The sequence below is a fragment of the Solanum pennellii genome, chromosome 5 (assembly GCF_001406875.1).
Source record: "Solanum pennellii chromosome 5, SPENNV200".
NCBI classification, from domain to species: Eukaryota; Viridiplantae; Streptophyta; class Magnoliopsida; order Solanales; family Solanaceae; genus Solanum; species Solanum pennellii.
This window is the reverse complement of record NC_028641.1, coordinates 11690280-11704992: the sequence shown is the minus strand read 5'-3', so window position 1 is coordinate 11704992 and position 14713 is coordinate 11690280. Positions and strand designations below refer to the sequence as shown.

Genomic DNA, 14713 nt, shown 5'->3' with positions numbered 1-14713 from the left:
AATTAATTATATACATTTTACTTATTACATATTTCAAGACATTGTGTTTTATTATTCCCTTCATCTAATTTTATTTGTTATGTTGCGATTTATGAAAGTCGAAATTTGACTAATTTCAAAATTAAATTAGATTACATTAATTCGATATTTTAAATAAAATTAAGATAATCAAGAACTATACCAAAAATACTATAAATTATAATTTTTTGCTTATCAATTGATGAAAAAATGCATCGTAAAATGTTAGTCAAAATTTTTATCGTTTCAATCTAAAAACTTAAATAAAACAATTAAGAATGGACGGAGATAGTATATTCAAAAGGTGATAAAATATAATTATCCTTCTATTTATAATTTCTAAAAAACGCGGTAAAATCAATAGTGAACAAGTATGGTTGGATATAAAGAGTATGTAAAAAGACATTTAAGTAATTGAATTTTGAATAATTAAGAATGAAATTATTTTAAAAAATACATTTAATTACTGAATTTGAAAAAATTAAAGGGAAAATAATCAAAATTGCCCTTTTGACGTATTGGCAGAGGCGTATTTAGAGGGGTGTTGTGGGTTACGTGAACTCATGCTCCCCTCTCTAAATCACATATTATAGTGTTTATACAATGATGATTAAGTGCACTTGTCTTTTTGAGCAACACCTCTCCAAGTGGTTATCACATACTGTGTTGGCATTTCAACTAATTTTACTTTTGTTTTTTTCCCTTTAATCTTTCAAAATTTTCAAGTGTATTACATTTACAAATTCCCAAAAAAATTAGCACTATAAATTTTTAGTATAATTAAATTAAATATGTATAAAAAAATTTGAACTGAAAGAATATTTTTCTCAATCCCATCTCTCTATTTTACTGATCCTTATATACACAAAGATCGCAACAAATAAGGCTACAGAATATACTCCTAACTAATTTACCATAATACAAGATATTTACCATAATACAAGATATTTATCATAATAAAAGATATTTACAATATATTTAACACACCCCCACAATCGAAGCGGGAGGTTTGCGGACGCTAAGATTGTCCCGAAATTCTTCAAACAAGACACGTGGAAGACCTTTTGTGAAAATGTCCGCTCTTGATAACGGGATGGAACATGTAAAACACGAACATGTCCACGAGCAACCTTTTCTCGAACAAAGTGGATATGCATTTCAATATGTTTTGTACGTTGATGTTGTACTGGATTACCCGATAAATAAATAGCACTTATATTGTAACAGTATACATGTGTGGCTTTCTTGATCGGACAATGCAACTCTAAGAGAAGATTACGAATCCAACATGATTAGGAGACGACATTGGCCACCCCACGATATTCGGCCTCGGTACTAGAACGAGACAATGTGGGTTGTCGTTTTGATGACCATGAGACCAAGTTATCTCCCAAAAACACACAATACCCGGATGTAGACCGTCGGGTGTCCGGGCACCCTCCCCAATCTGCATCAGTGTAAGAGACAAGAGTGGAGAAAGAAGAGGGATAAAGGTGAAGTCCATGATCCAAAGTACCCTTAACATACTGGATTATTTGTTTGATAGCATTAAAATGATCAATACGCGGATTATGCATATGGAGACAAATTTGTTGAACATCATAAGATATATCCGGACGGGTAAAAGTGATATATTGAAGGGCCCCTGCAAGACTTCTGTAAAGAGTGGGATCAGCATAAGGAGCACTAGAATTAGCACTAACTTTCGATTTGGAGTCAACCGGAGTAAGAGTCGATTTACATGAGGACATGCCGGCTCGTTCAATTATTTCATCAGCATATTTCCGCTGTGAAAGAAACATACCACCCTTATGTCTAGTGACAGCAATACGAAGAAAATAATTTAAACAACCTAAATCTTTTATAGCAAATTCAGAACTGAGAAGAGCTATGATAAAACACCGAAGAGAATCAGAAGAAGCAGTAAGAATAATATCATCAACATATAATAAAATGTAAGCTATGTCCAAACCCTTGTTGTAGATGAATAGAGAATTGTCACACCGGCTATTAGTGAAACCAATGGACAAAACATAATCAGCAAAACGCTTATACCAAGCCCGGGGGGCTTGCTTAAGGCCATATAAAGACTTACGTAACAGACAAACATAATCAGGATGAGTACGATCCCTGTACCCCAAGGGTTGATTCATATAAACAGTTTCCTGAAGCTCACCGTGAAGAAAAGCATTTTTGAAATTCAATTGATGAATTGGCCATGCTTTGGACAGAGATAGACTAAGAACAGTCCGGATTGTAGCTGACTTGACCAAAGGACTAAATGTCTCACCACAATCAATTCCAACCTGCTGAGTTTTGCCAGCACCTACAAGACGTGTTTTATGCCTCTCAAAAACACCATTAGATTTGACTTTATGAGTAAAAATCCTCATAGATCGAATCACATTCACATTAGGTGGACGGGGCACTAACTCCCACGTCTTATTTTTAATAAGAGCATCATATTCATCATCCATGGCCATTTTCCAATTTGGATCACGGAGAGCCACAATCGGATTACGAGGCAAAGGTGACCTTGTAATCTCAGAAACAAAAGAATATTTCTTATTTGGTTGAAATATCCCAATTTGGCTACGGGTCGCAACTCTTTGCCGCTGGAGAGGAATTTGAGTGGGCTGTGGTGCTAAACTGTTTAATGGTGTGGAATGTGTTTGGCCAAAGGGGAAGTATGGGGTGAGGAATGAGGTGATGAGCTGTCAAGGGAGGATGGCCAGAGGGCGGTTGGGGAGAGTCAGTAGGGGGAGAAGCGGGTTGGGCTTGCTGGGAAGAGGTGATGTCAGGTGGAGTAGATTGGGCCGGGGAATGGGCCACAGGATGTGGAGGGTCGTTGGACGCAACATTAGAATTTCTAAAATGTTGAATAACACAAGAATTTAGTCCAGAGTCCAAAAAATTATATTGTGGAGAAGGAGTATGTAACTTTGCAAAGGGGGAGGAATTCTCATAAAAAATAAAATGTCTACAAATGATAATTTTACGAGAGGATAAATTATAGCATTTGTAGCCACAGTGATTCGGGGGAAATCCCAAAAATACACACGAAGTAGATCGGGGTTGCAATTTATTAATAGTTGTAGATGGAAAAAGTGGATAACACAAACACCCAAAAACCCGTAAATGAGAATAAGAAGGCTCCATTTTATAAAGAATTTCCAAAGGAGATTTATTACCCAACAATTTGCACGGAAGAATATTTAGAAGGTAGGTTGTCATTTGTAAGGAATGATGCCAAAAAGAAGGTGGAAGTGAGGCATGGGCAAGAAGAGTACGGCTAATGTTATTGATAGTACGAATTTTTCTTTCGGCTTTCCCATTTTGTGAAGAAGTATGAGGATAAGAGAGACGGAAAGACATGCCATGTTTTTCACAGAATTCCCAAAATGGACCATTATCAAACTCCCTCCCATTATCACATTGTACTTTTTTAACACTACGTTCAAATTGGGTGAGAATGTGATTCCTAAAAACCAAGAATGTGTCAGATAAATCAGATTTTTGGGCTAAACGAAAAGTCCACAAAAAATTAGACGAATCATCAAGTAATAAAACATAGTAACGATGTCCTGAAGAACTCAAAATGGGAGATGACCAAAGATCACTATGTATTATATCAATTGGCAAAGTCGTACTAGAAATCGAAGAAACAAACAGCAACTTCACACGTTTCCATAAAACACATGATCCACAAATACTAGAACTTGAAAGTCTATTACAATCAATATTTTTATTGTGCTTAAGAGCATCTAAAATAGGAGCACCCGGAAGACTCAACTGATCATGCCAAAGTTTAGGAGAAAGTGCGGCAAAAGTAGAGGTAGCTTGATTGTTGATTGGAGTAGTAATTGGGTAAAGGTCGTCCCGGCTATCACACCTCATTATTTGCTTCCCCGTCTGAAAACCCTTTACAGAAAAACCAAAAGGATCAAATGCAACAGTTGTGGAATTATCAGTAGTGAATTTTGTAACAGAGATGAGATTTTTTATGATTTTAGCATGAAGGACATTATTTAAAGAAAGGGTCGGGCTAGATGAAGGCAAACAAACAGTGACCGTAACCAAGAATAGGAATTTTATGACCATTACCAACAACTATATTATTATTTGGATGAGTGCTCAAATTAAAATAAGACGAGAAGTTACCTGAAGAGGAAGTCATATGAGAAGTAGCCCCGGTGTCCATGTACCAAGACGGATCAGGCGGATTAAGGGACATAGTATGCATTGCAGCTGAAAATCGGTAGGAGTCATCGAACCGGACTGTTGCTGTTGTCCAGACGCCATGTAAGCCTGCTGATTTCATGGCCTTGTGCCTAATAGTCCAGCCTGTTGGTTTGGAGTCCAGGCCTGGTCCATCCTTGAGTTGGGTAAGGTCAAGGAGGAATGGTCCAGCCATATCCCCAAGGATACACTTGCTGCCAAAAAGCAGGGGACATGTTCGAAGCTTGAGCCGCACCGGAGCCTCACCCAGCAGCCGGTGGATTCCAACTACCATTTTTTCTGGCACCGCCGGAGCCACCACCGGAGCCACGACCAGCATTTTTTTGGCTACCAGAGTTGCGCTTGTTGTTTGACAAGCTGGAATATTTGCTCTTCAACTGACCCGTGTTTGTCAAATGACCAGAGGAGTCATCTGACGAGGTTGCAACCATGGCAAATTCGGTTGCCGCCTCTTTTGCCATTCCGGTTTCCTCAAGAACAAGCATGGAGCGAGCCTTGTAAAAGGGAGGAAGCGAATTGCTTTGACGAATAAGCGTTTCCACACCACGGTAGGCTCGGGTTAGTCCACCAACCAACTGTAACACCATCCAGCTATCAAAAACCGGCGCTCCGACATTCTTCAACTGATCAGCGAGAGACTTGAGATGCTGACAGTAAGAGGATGCATTGGGAAAATTCTCCATAGAAGTGGTGGAGAATCGTTGTTCAAGAGCAACGGCATGGGAATGTTGGTTGTCCTGGAATATGTCTCGCAACCTACCCCAGGCCTCCATAGCAGTCGAATCAGGCTCAATGATGGTTTGTAGGAGATCATTAGAGATAGTGGCATATATCCATGAAAGAACTGTGGCATCTAGAGTAGTCCACAGTTCCTTCTCTTGATCAGTTGAAGGTGGTTTGGACGTACCTTCTTTGGGAGGAATAATATGCTCTAGTACTCTATGAGAACGAGCATGAATTTTGAATAATTCCGACCACGTAGAGTATTGAACGTTTTCCATCTCAAGAGTGATGGGAATATGGTTCTTGATATTAGAGATGGTCAAAGCTGGATGAAAAGATTTATCCGACATTGTGAGATTGCCGGCGAAAAGAAAACGAAGAAGGGGAAGAAGAGAAAGGGGCGGAATTAGGGGCGTATGCGGAAGAAGCACCCTAAGCAACTGATACCATGAAAGAATATTTTCCTCAATCCCATCTCTCTATTTTACTGATCCTTGTATACACAAAGATAGCAACAAATAAGGCTACAAAATATACTCCTAACTAATTTACCATAATACAAGATATTTACCATAATACAAGATATTTACAATATATTTAACAAAAACTAGTAGTATTATATATTTTGGACTTATAATTTTTAAAATTTTATGGTTCATATTAAGAACCTAAGGGGTCGTTTGGTACAAACATTGATAATGCAGAGATTAGTAATGCATGAATTAATAATTCAGGGATTAGTAATGCAGGGATTATTTTTTGTCAATTGTTTGGTCCACTACTTTCCACTTAATTTTGTGTTTAATTTATAATTCTACAGAAAGTGCTTTTCCTATTATACCCTTGTGTTATTATGAGTGTTTATTTCATGTAATTGGGTCAAGGTAGATAACCACCGGACAGGATAATTTTTTTAAAAGAATTATGTATTCCATTTAATTAGTTAAATCAAATACATGAATACATAAAATTGTTATTTATTTTAAGGTATGATATATCACTAAGAAGATTATTGACGACACAATGTATATCTAATTTTTTGTTGGTCAAATATATATCTTAAGCTTAACATAGATTTTAAGACTACTTAAATTGTTCATACATAGAGCTTATTTTTATTTTTAAAACAAACAGTTCAAGTGGGTAATCGACAAATTATCTTGAATATAAAAAAAAAAAAAGGAAAATTGGAGAAAAAGATATTGGTGAAATGATTAAATTACACCAAACGGATTTGGAGAATTAAAAAAGAACATTTATAACTATCCCAATATAAATAAATAGGAAATTAAATTACAAAAGAAATTTTAAAAAAAATAAGAGGTTAGTTTAGTCATTTAGGGGTCTTATCCAAGGTTTAACAAACCTTCGATTAGTTATTCTTCCATTTTCTAGGGATAAGATAATACCACATATGATAGATAACAATCTATGGATTAAATTAAATGAAGTAACCAAACAATGTATTAGATGGACTAAATTTTAATCCATGGATTATTCTATCTAATACGGCTTACCAAACGAATTCCAAAAATTAAATCGATCAAATTTCTATTTAAAATACATTTTTTCATAATTATGCATCCATATAACTGAAATTCTGAATACGTCTTTTGTTATTGGAAAAGGATAAAAACTATCGGTATAGTTGGAGATAAAAAAATAAAATAATAAGTGCCAATAACTATAGGATTATCTATATATATCCATAACTAATCAGGTCGATACAACTCTTTTTTGAAAAGTCAATATTAGTATTAGTTCTGATGGAAAATGGAAAAGTCAATATTAGTATTAATTCTGATGGAAAAACTGATATTATAAAAGTCTATTTTGTTGAACAAAGTTTCATACTTCAAAATCACATAATCAATTTCATCCCTTAAAAAATATGCAAAAACAGAGTCATAGCCATCTCAAGCCACAGAGATCATGGTGCCTCGTTACAGCATTAGTTGCAGTTCTACTCTTCATTTCTCTGTTTCTCAAAACGTCTAACAATTGGATCCTTTGCAACAACAACAAAGCTCCAACCATGGACAATTTTCTTGTTGATAAGTTGAATTCACACCAAATCTTGCTTGATGCAATTTTACACTATGCCACATCGCGAGTGACACCTCAACAAAACATCAACGAAATCCGAATATCTTTTGATGTTTTGAAAAATCGTACTCCTTGTAATTTCCTTGTATTTGGTTTGGGTCATGATTCACAAATGTGGGCCTCATTTAATTCCCGTGGGAACACATTGTTTTTAGAGGAAGATCCGAAATGGGTGGAAACAATAGTAAAAGACGCCCCGTTTCTTCACGCGGAGACAGTGAAATATCGAACGATGTTATCAGAGGCAGATGAATTAGTTGAACATTATCGTAAAGAGCCAGATTGTTCAGCGAAGAAATCTTTTCTACGCGGCAATCATGGATGTAAATTAGCATTAGATATGTTATCGAATGAAGTTTACGATAAAGAATGGGATCTGATTATGATAGATGCACCTCGAGGGTATTTTGCAGAAGCACCAGGTAGGATGGCAGCCATCTATTCGGCGGCGGTTATGGCGAGAAATAGAAAAGGAAAAGGCGTTACCCATGTGTTTTTACATGATGTGGAACGGAAAGTAGAGAAAGTTTATGCAGAACTATTCTTGTGTAGAAAATATTTGGTCAAAGGTGTAGGAAGGCTTTGGCATTTTGAGATTCCACCAGCGTCTAATGTGGGAGATAGTTTTTGTTAGGATTTATTAATGCACCTATCTTTTACTTTATAATTTTCTTCACTTTCCTTCCATTCCCAATGTTATTTATATAATGGCATTGATTTTTTACAAATTCCCAGTTTTCTTTGTTTTAGACTATTCTAATTTAATTACTTGTTTGTTTTTAAATTGTGACACATTAATTAAGAAAATAAATATTAACCTAATAAGTTTACTATTTTATTCTTATTAATTATAATGTATATTACTTTAAAAAATTTTAAAAATTTCTATTTTTTTCAAAGTAATTAACCGATAATACAATAGGTAAAAATTATCCTTTCTTGATTTGTCAAAATAACAAGTAATAGCAACAAAAAGGAAAAATGGACAAATAATTACGCGCAACAAGAAAAGGAAAAATGGACAACTATAAGGATATAAAAGAAAGAAAAGTGAACAAGAAATTAGAGAGAAATGAAGTGTTAGACCACTCAAAATTTTCTTCCCCTTAATTTTCCTTTAAAAATTAAATTCTGCATTTATTCTATTTAAATATTTAAATGTAGTTCTATCCTTTGACTCAGACTATTCTATTAAACTATTCAAAATCGTATTCACCCCTTAATTTGTTTTTAAAAATTAAACGAAAGCCTAAGAGATAGTGCTTGAATTTCCCAAAAAATAGGCAACTTACTAGAATAAGCTGTTACACCTAAAAAGTGGGACCCATCTCTAGTAAAACTTAGAGTAGCATTCAAGACCATTTTCCTTTTCTTTTTTTTTAATCTTTTCTAAAATTGGAATCAAGTTAATCTAATTGATGTATTTTGCTAAAAACAAGTAGATTAAATTAAAATAAATAATAAATAATAAATAAAAATAATTTAATTGCATACTTTTTAAAGATTGTTAAAAAGACAGTGTGATAAATAAAATATACAAATGAGTAATAAAGTAAACCAAGAACGCTCACTGAATTTTAAAATAATAATTTTTATCATGTTTACTTGAAAGTATCGTAATATTTTTTTTTTCAAAAATTAATTTAATTTATTTATATATATATATTGGGTCCGTGGCCTTTCAGTATCTAGTTCAAGTTTTTCTCAATAAAAAGCTGGATGATAGCCAAAGTGTTTAATTTATATTTTGAAGGCTGAGATTAGTTTAGACTATTAATAATATCACTAACGGTCCCCAAAACTAATTTCACACACATTTTTTGCAGCTTTTAGCAAAAATCGTAAGTGTACTTTTTCATCCATTTGAATTCAAAAAAAAATCTGAGCTTTGTATATTCTCTTTTTGTGCTTGTTCTTTTAATTTTCATTTGTTTGATGTCAAATTTTTATTGAAATGAATTTTCATATTGATTGATTCCTAACATTAGATTTACATAAATTAAGAGTCGTAACAACCTTATTTATTATTTTTTTTAATTAGTCATTTAATTTTTAAAAGATTGAGGTAATCAAGATGAACCGAAGAAAAATATCATGTGTAGCATGAAAGAGGATGAATAAAGTCAAGAATCAAGAGTGAGGATTGCGATGTATCTTTTTAAAAATATTTCTAACGGTTGCGAACGCTCTTTTACTAATTAGATTTAATTTAATTAATTTAATGTAGATTTAAATTATTTATCAGTTAAAACAAATTAGTTCATCCATTTGTGTGCTTTTGGACTGTAGGTGAAAATTATTAATAAGGAAAAGTTCTTTTGGCCATAATTTGGCCAGAATGATAAAAAATCAATTCACATTATAAATTAGTTTTTTAAAGATATTTTTACGCTTTTAACTTAAAAATTAAATATATTTTTAGGGGAATTCATTCTTCCATCATGTTTCCAACATATTAAAAATAACTAATTGCATCAATTATTGAAGATTCCATAATTAATTATGTACTAGGGAATTCCTATGTACTAGAAATTCTACCAAAGAGCACATTGATCATTAAGTAGATTAGATGACCAAATATGTAAAAAAAATGTTTTTAGTTATGTTTTAAAAATAATAATTATGACATTAATAGTAAAAGAAATATTTTTTGAATCACATTATATCCTTGTTAGTTGTATTATGATAAAAAAATTATTTAACTGATATTACAACAGATTATGGCTAAAATATTTGTGTTAACTGAATTTACTTAACACTAATTTATTTTATTCAAACATAATAACTAAAAAAATACTCAATTAGAATTTGAAGGTCATTTTTGTAACACATATAAGTAATGATTCATAATTATAAAATCGATGTAATATAGGGATAAAACATGTATGATTAATAATATTAACATTTTGATCTCTTTGATTCGATATATATGAACTATTCACATGATTTCTATAATTATCGATATTTACCGGGTCTAATGTATTTTGAGTTGTCATTATCTCAATATTTTACAAATTACATTTAAAGATTATTTAAATATATAGTTTAATTTTATTTAAATATAATAATTTAAAAAATTACTTAATTAGAGGTCATTATAGTAATAAATATAAGTAATAATTTACAATTCATCAAATCTACGTAATATAGGAGATAAGTCGTGTTTAATCAATACTATTAATATATGTCTCTCTTTGGTTCGACGGATAAAGACCATGTCAAGTATAATTAGGTCAAGTAATGTTCAATGACCTTATAGATTCATGTCATGTGTACTATATAATAATTTATGGTTGAAATCTATTTAATTATATATTATTATCTGATATAAAAATATCAAAAAAAAATATCAAAAAAAAAAGTATATGATTCATATATCATGATCTGATACAAAAATATCAATAAACTAAATGTTTGATTCGTAATATTTAACAAATAATTGCACAATCATATTGTTTTATGTAGTTCTAAGCAGCTACAAATACACTTAATATTTAACCACTGCAATGCATATTTTAAGCATGTATCAACTTAATTCTTTTTGTTTGTGATACATTCATATTCCCACTTCATTATACGCTACACACAACATATCTTAATTACTTTTGTATCAAACACAAAACAATACATAATATAAATAGTATATTTGAAACATAATTCCTTGTACCAGATTCACTTTATTATATTAGAAATTACCAATCTAAATTATAGCCAGAATTAAAAACTGCTTGATACAAATCAATTTATTGTATCAGAAATTAATAATCTAAAAGTACTTTGTAATGTATATATCTATGACAGTGAAAAAAATTGTTACTAATTGAAAATTATTAATTTGATACATCACAGTATTTCAAAAAACGTATTCATTAAGAATCTTTCAGAAAGAAAGTATAAGCTCTTTGATTGTGACCTTCTTGTCCAGGACGTCCATAATTGTTCGTTCTTGCGGTTAGTTTTTCATCTGAATTTTTCTTCCTTCCTTTCCTTGGTCGTCCTGACATTCTTTTATACATTTAGACGCGTCTACAATCAAAATCTCTTCAAATATCCTCCCAAATGTAAAAAAGTTATTTCTTAATTTTTGTAATTTCAAAAACTAAATATAATTTTAGCTTCTTCCAAAAAGTATAATATAGGTAGTTGTCTTGCCTCAACAAGGCAACCATTGATACATTTTGCGATGTTAGAAGTCATCATTTTCTCCTTGTTCATTGTTGCAATTATACAAGATACAATAAAAATTTGTTACTATTCAATGTATCATTTAAAAAAAAAAAAAACAATTGAAGATACATTCTTATAATTAATCACAACAGACCATATTTTTCTCAACATTTTTTCATGTTTCAGTTACAAATCAACTACATGATATATCTCATACCTCTGTACCTTAATTACTCGCATCGTCAATGATACATCAAAACAACGAAGAAGAATTTTACATGTCTTTGATACTTTAAAATTACCAAACAATGATACATAAATCTAATAATCTAACACATCTGATGCAATTGTTTTATTTATAAAATAGTAACTAACAATGAATCATGAACAATAACATGACTTATGTATCGAAAAATTAAAAATACTAATTCACAATATAAAACAACTTATCTTATACCTTTGTTATCAGATCTTTATATCTTGAAATCGATTCACTTACTTCTCTGTACTATTCTCCCTGACAACTATCTTATCATTCCGATATCATTCAAATCTAAATTTTAGTAAAAAATTTCAACAAAACAATGAGAACGAGGAACAATGAAAAAGACGAAGCTTGGAGAATTTTTAAAACAACTGATCACATACCTATTTTATCAGATCTTTATATTTTGAAATTGATTCGCTTACTCCTCCATATTGTTCTTCCCGACCACAATCATGTCATTCTGGTATCATTTATATCTAAGCTATAGAAAGTTTCTTCGATGAAACAGGGATAAACAACAAAAATGACAAAACACGGAGAACGATGAGACATGGAGAACGACGAATCAGGAAGAACTATGACGTATATGGAGTTTTGATTTTTGAATTGGTTTGTTATGGTAGGATCTAGGTTTCAGTGATTGACACTAAGACAGGAACTGAATAGCATAAATTATGGGATTGTAATTAGATTTTTTCTGTTTTTTTTCCTTTTTAAGCGCAACAACTGCAAATAATGTATCATAATTAATGTATCCGGACAATCAATTATGTCTCCGGATGACTCCTTTTTAAGGGATTGTTGTAAAATAAAAAAGAAAAGAGATATGATGTAATTTAGGTTTTACACTATGAGATTTATGTAAGTTATACTTTATCTTTCTAACATCAATACTAAAACAATTTAATTATAAAATGACATTTTATCCCTTTTTGAGATTTATCTTTCTAACATTAATACTAAAATTCATTCTTACTAAATTCATCTTTCTAATAGCATCACCAACCTATGTCAGACTTCTTTTCTAGTGATTCTGATCTAATGCAAAGAAATTAACTATGGTAATACACACAATTCACTTGAAGAAGATGTTCAACAAAAGAAATATTAATTTTTTTAATGATTGTTTAAATAATGCTTAAGAAATAATTGTCGTAGAAGAGGTATACAAAGAGGAAGACGAAGAGAGGGAGGATGAAGACAAAGAAGAGGAAAACAAGGAGGAAGAATCTCCTGATTTGTTTGCAAAGAAGTCTTTGCTATCTATAGATCGACATTTGGAAAATCAATAGCCATAGATAAAGCAACTCAAATCAAGTCAATACCTAGCCATGCTAAGGTTAATGGAAAAGCTATCAAATTGTATAAGGTTGTAGTTTATGATAGGAAAATCTGGTAGGTTGATTGAAGTTTTTTGGGAGGTTGTATATGATAATCTACCTTTGTATTGCAATTATTGTATGTACCAAAGCCATGATGGAATTATTTGTCTTTTGATCTAGAAAAGAAATTAAAATAATAAAAATATTGACGATACCATTGAAGCTGCTTTAAAGATACTAGTAAAGAGCACAAGTCTATTCATATATATACCTCCCTCAGACTTAGGTGTGAAGTACGCAACTTCACTTGAGCTTATAGTGCAATCTTCTTTTATCTTTCATAAATCTTTGTAAACACGTGAGTGAAACAATTGAAAAGAAAAGAGAAAGAAAGATTCTGAGTGTAGGTTTACCAGTAGAGAAAGTGTCAAGATAGAACATCTGATTTGCATATCAGACATGATAAATTTATAGAAAGTCTGTACATCCAAAGTTTACTTCAAATCTCTAAAGGAAACCCTTGAAATCCAAGAGGACTGGAAGTAGGCACCAAATCGGTGTTTCGAACCAGTATAAAAACTCTATGTGTTTTTACTTACTGCATACTATTATTACTGTTTATCTATTCGACTACGTGTAGGTAAGTCTATTTGCCATTACAAGAAGTTGACTGAAGGAAATTTGAATGCACCCCATCTTGAATTTCAGTTATTACTTTAGATCGGCAATTGGTTTCTCCCACTTCTGAGCAACATCGTACAGATTCAATGAATCGTGACATAGGGGAAACATGAATAGTTTGGGTTGATGCTTCACGAGTTTATTCAGGATAAAATTAATGCATACAATTGACATTGAAAATGTTGAAAATTTTGAGAAGCATGTTTTGCAAGTTGAAAACAAGAATGCAATTAAAAGTTGATCACACCCTTTCCCCGACAAGTCAAAATTATCCTCCATGTAGTGAAAAGGGTGCGACTCAAAGTCATGACAGTGAGAAGAGACAAGACATTATTAATGATTCAATAGACATGTTATGTTCGAATAACTTTGATACTTTATTAAATGCTACTGGAAAAGATGGTAATATAATGACTCCAACATTATATCTCATTCTCAGGTAGCTAAGTTATTCAATAAAATCAAGATGTCATGCTACTTAAATCAATCCAGTAGATAAGCCACTCATGTTCACATTGAGTACATCGAATCATAAGATCTCTTCCCCATCTTAGGAGTCGCTTGGTGAATCTTGACAACTAGTAAGTTCAATAGAGAATGATAGTGATTTGGTCCAAGAAGAGCATGTTTCACCTGCTATGAATAGAAAATTAAGCCCAAAAGTTTTTGTATTTGTACCTGAATGTGTAATTGCAAAGAAGAATGAATCAGGAGCCTTAGCGTCAAATACAATTGATTTGCGCGAGAATCTCTTGGTGAAGATGAGAAAGAGCCGGACATATGCTTTGGAAGAGTGGTCAGAGATGAGAATCTATAACCTAAGTAACAAAGAAGTGGAGCAACAAAAGAAAAAAGAAGACGCATGAAATGTGTTAGGTTATTAGCATTTTAATATTAATATTTAACATATTAAATTGCTTTATTTTGGAGTTATAAGAATGAACATTGGAATGGATGACTTCTACATCATCCATTAGCATTGGTTATCCATCAATGTATTTCATTCTTAATTCCTCCATTACTCTTTGTAACCTTTGTAACCTATGTAACTCCCGTTGTAACCTATGTAACCTATGTAACTCCCATTGTAACTTATGTAACTTATGTAACTCCCATTGTAACCTATGAAACTCCTAAGGCCATTATCTTCACTATTTACTACCTCCATTATCTTCCTATTCATTGCTAG

At 32.1% G+C, this 14713-nt stretch overlaps 2 protein-coding genes across 2 annotated transcripts; one reads left to right on the top strand and one right to left on the bottom strand.

Annotated features, from left to right (window-relative positions):
- Positions 1–4499: 4499 nt before the first annotated feature.
- Positions 4500–5330, bottom strand: LOC107019312. Its single transcript, XM_015219842.1, has one exon. The coding sequence runs from the start codon at positions 5328–5330 to the stop codon at positions 4500–4502; it is 831 nt and encodes a 276-aa protein (XP_015075328.1).
- Positions 5331–6801: 1471 nt separating this feature from the next.
- On the top strand, positions 6802–7814 carry LOC107019870 (probable methyltransferase At1g27930). The gene has a single exon (XM_015220233.2). The coding sequence runs from the start codon at positions 6872–6874 to the stop codon at positions 7718–7720; it is 849 nt and encodes a 282-aa protein (XP_015075719.1). The 5' UTR covers positions 6802–6871; the 3' UTR covers positions 7721–7814.
- Positions 7815–14713: the final 6899 nt, after the last annotated feature.

Coding starts and splice junctions, on each gene's coding strand:
- LOC107019312 (XM_015219842.1), bottom strand. CDS start 5,330: ATGTCGGATAAATCTTTTCATCCAGCTTTGACCATCTCTAATATCAAG.
- LOC107019870 (XM_015220233.2), top strand. CDS start 6,872: ATGCAAAAACAGAGTCATAGCCATCTCAAGCCACAGAGATCATGGTGC.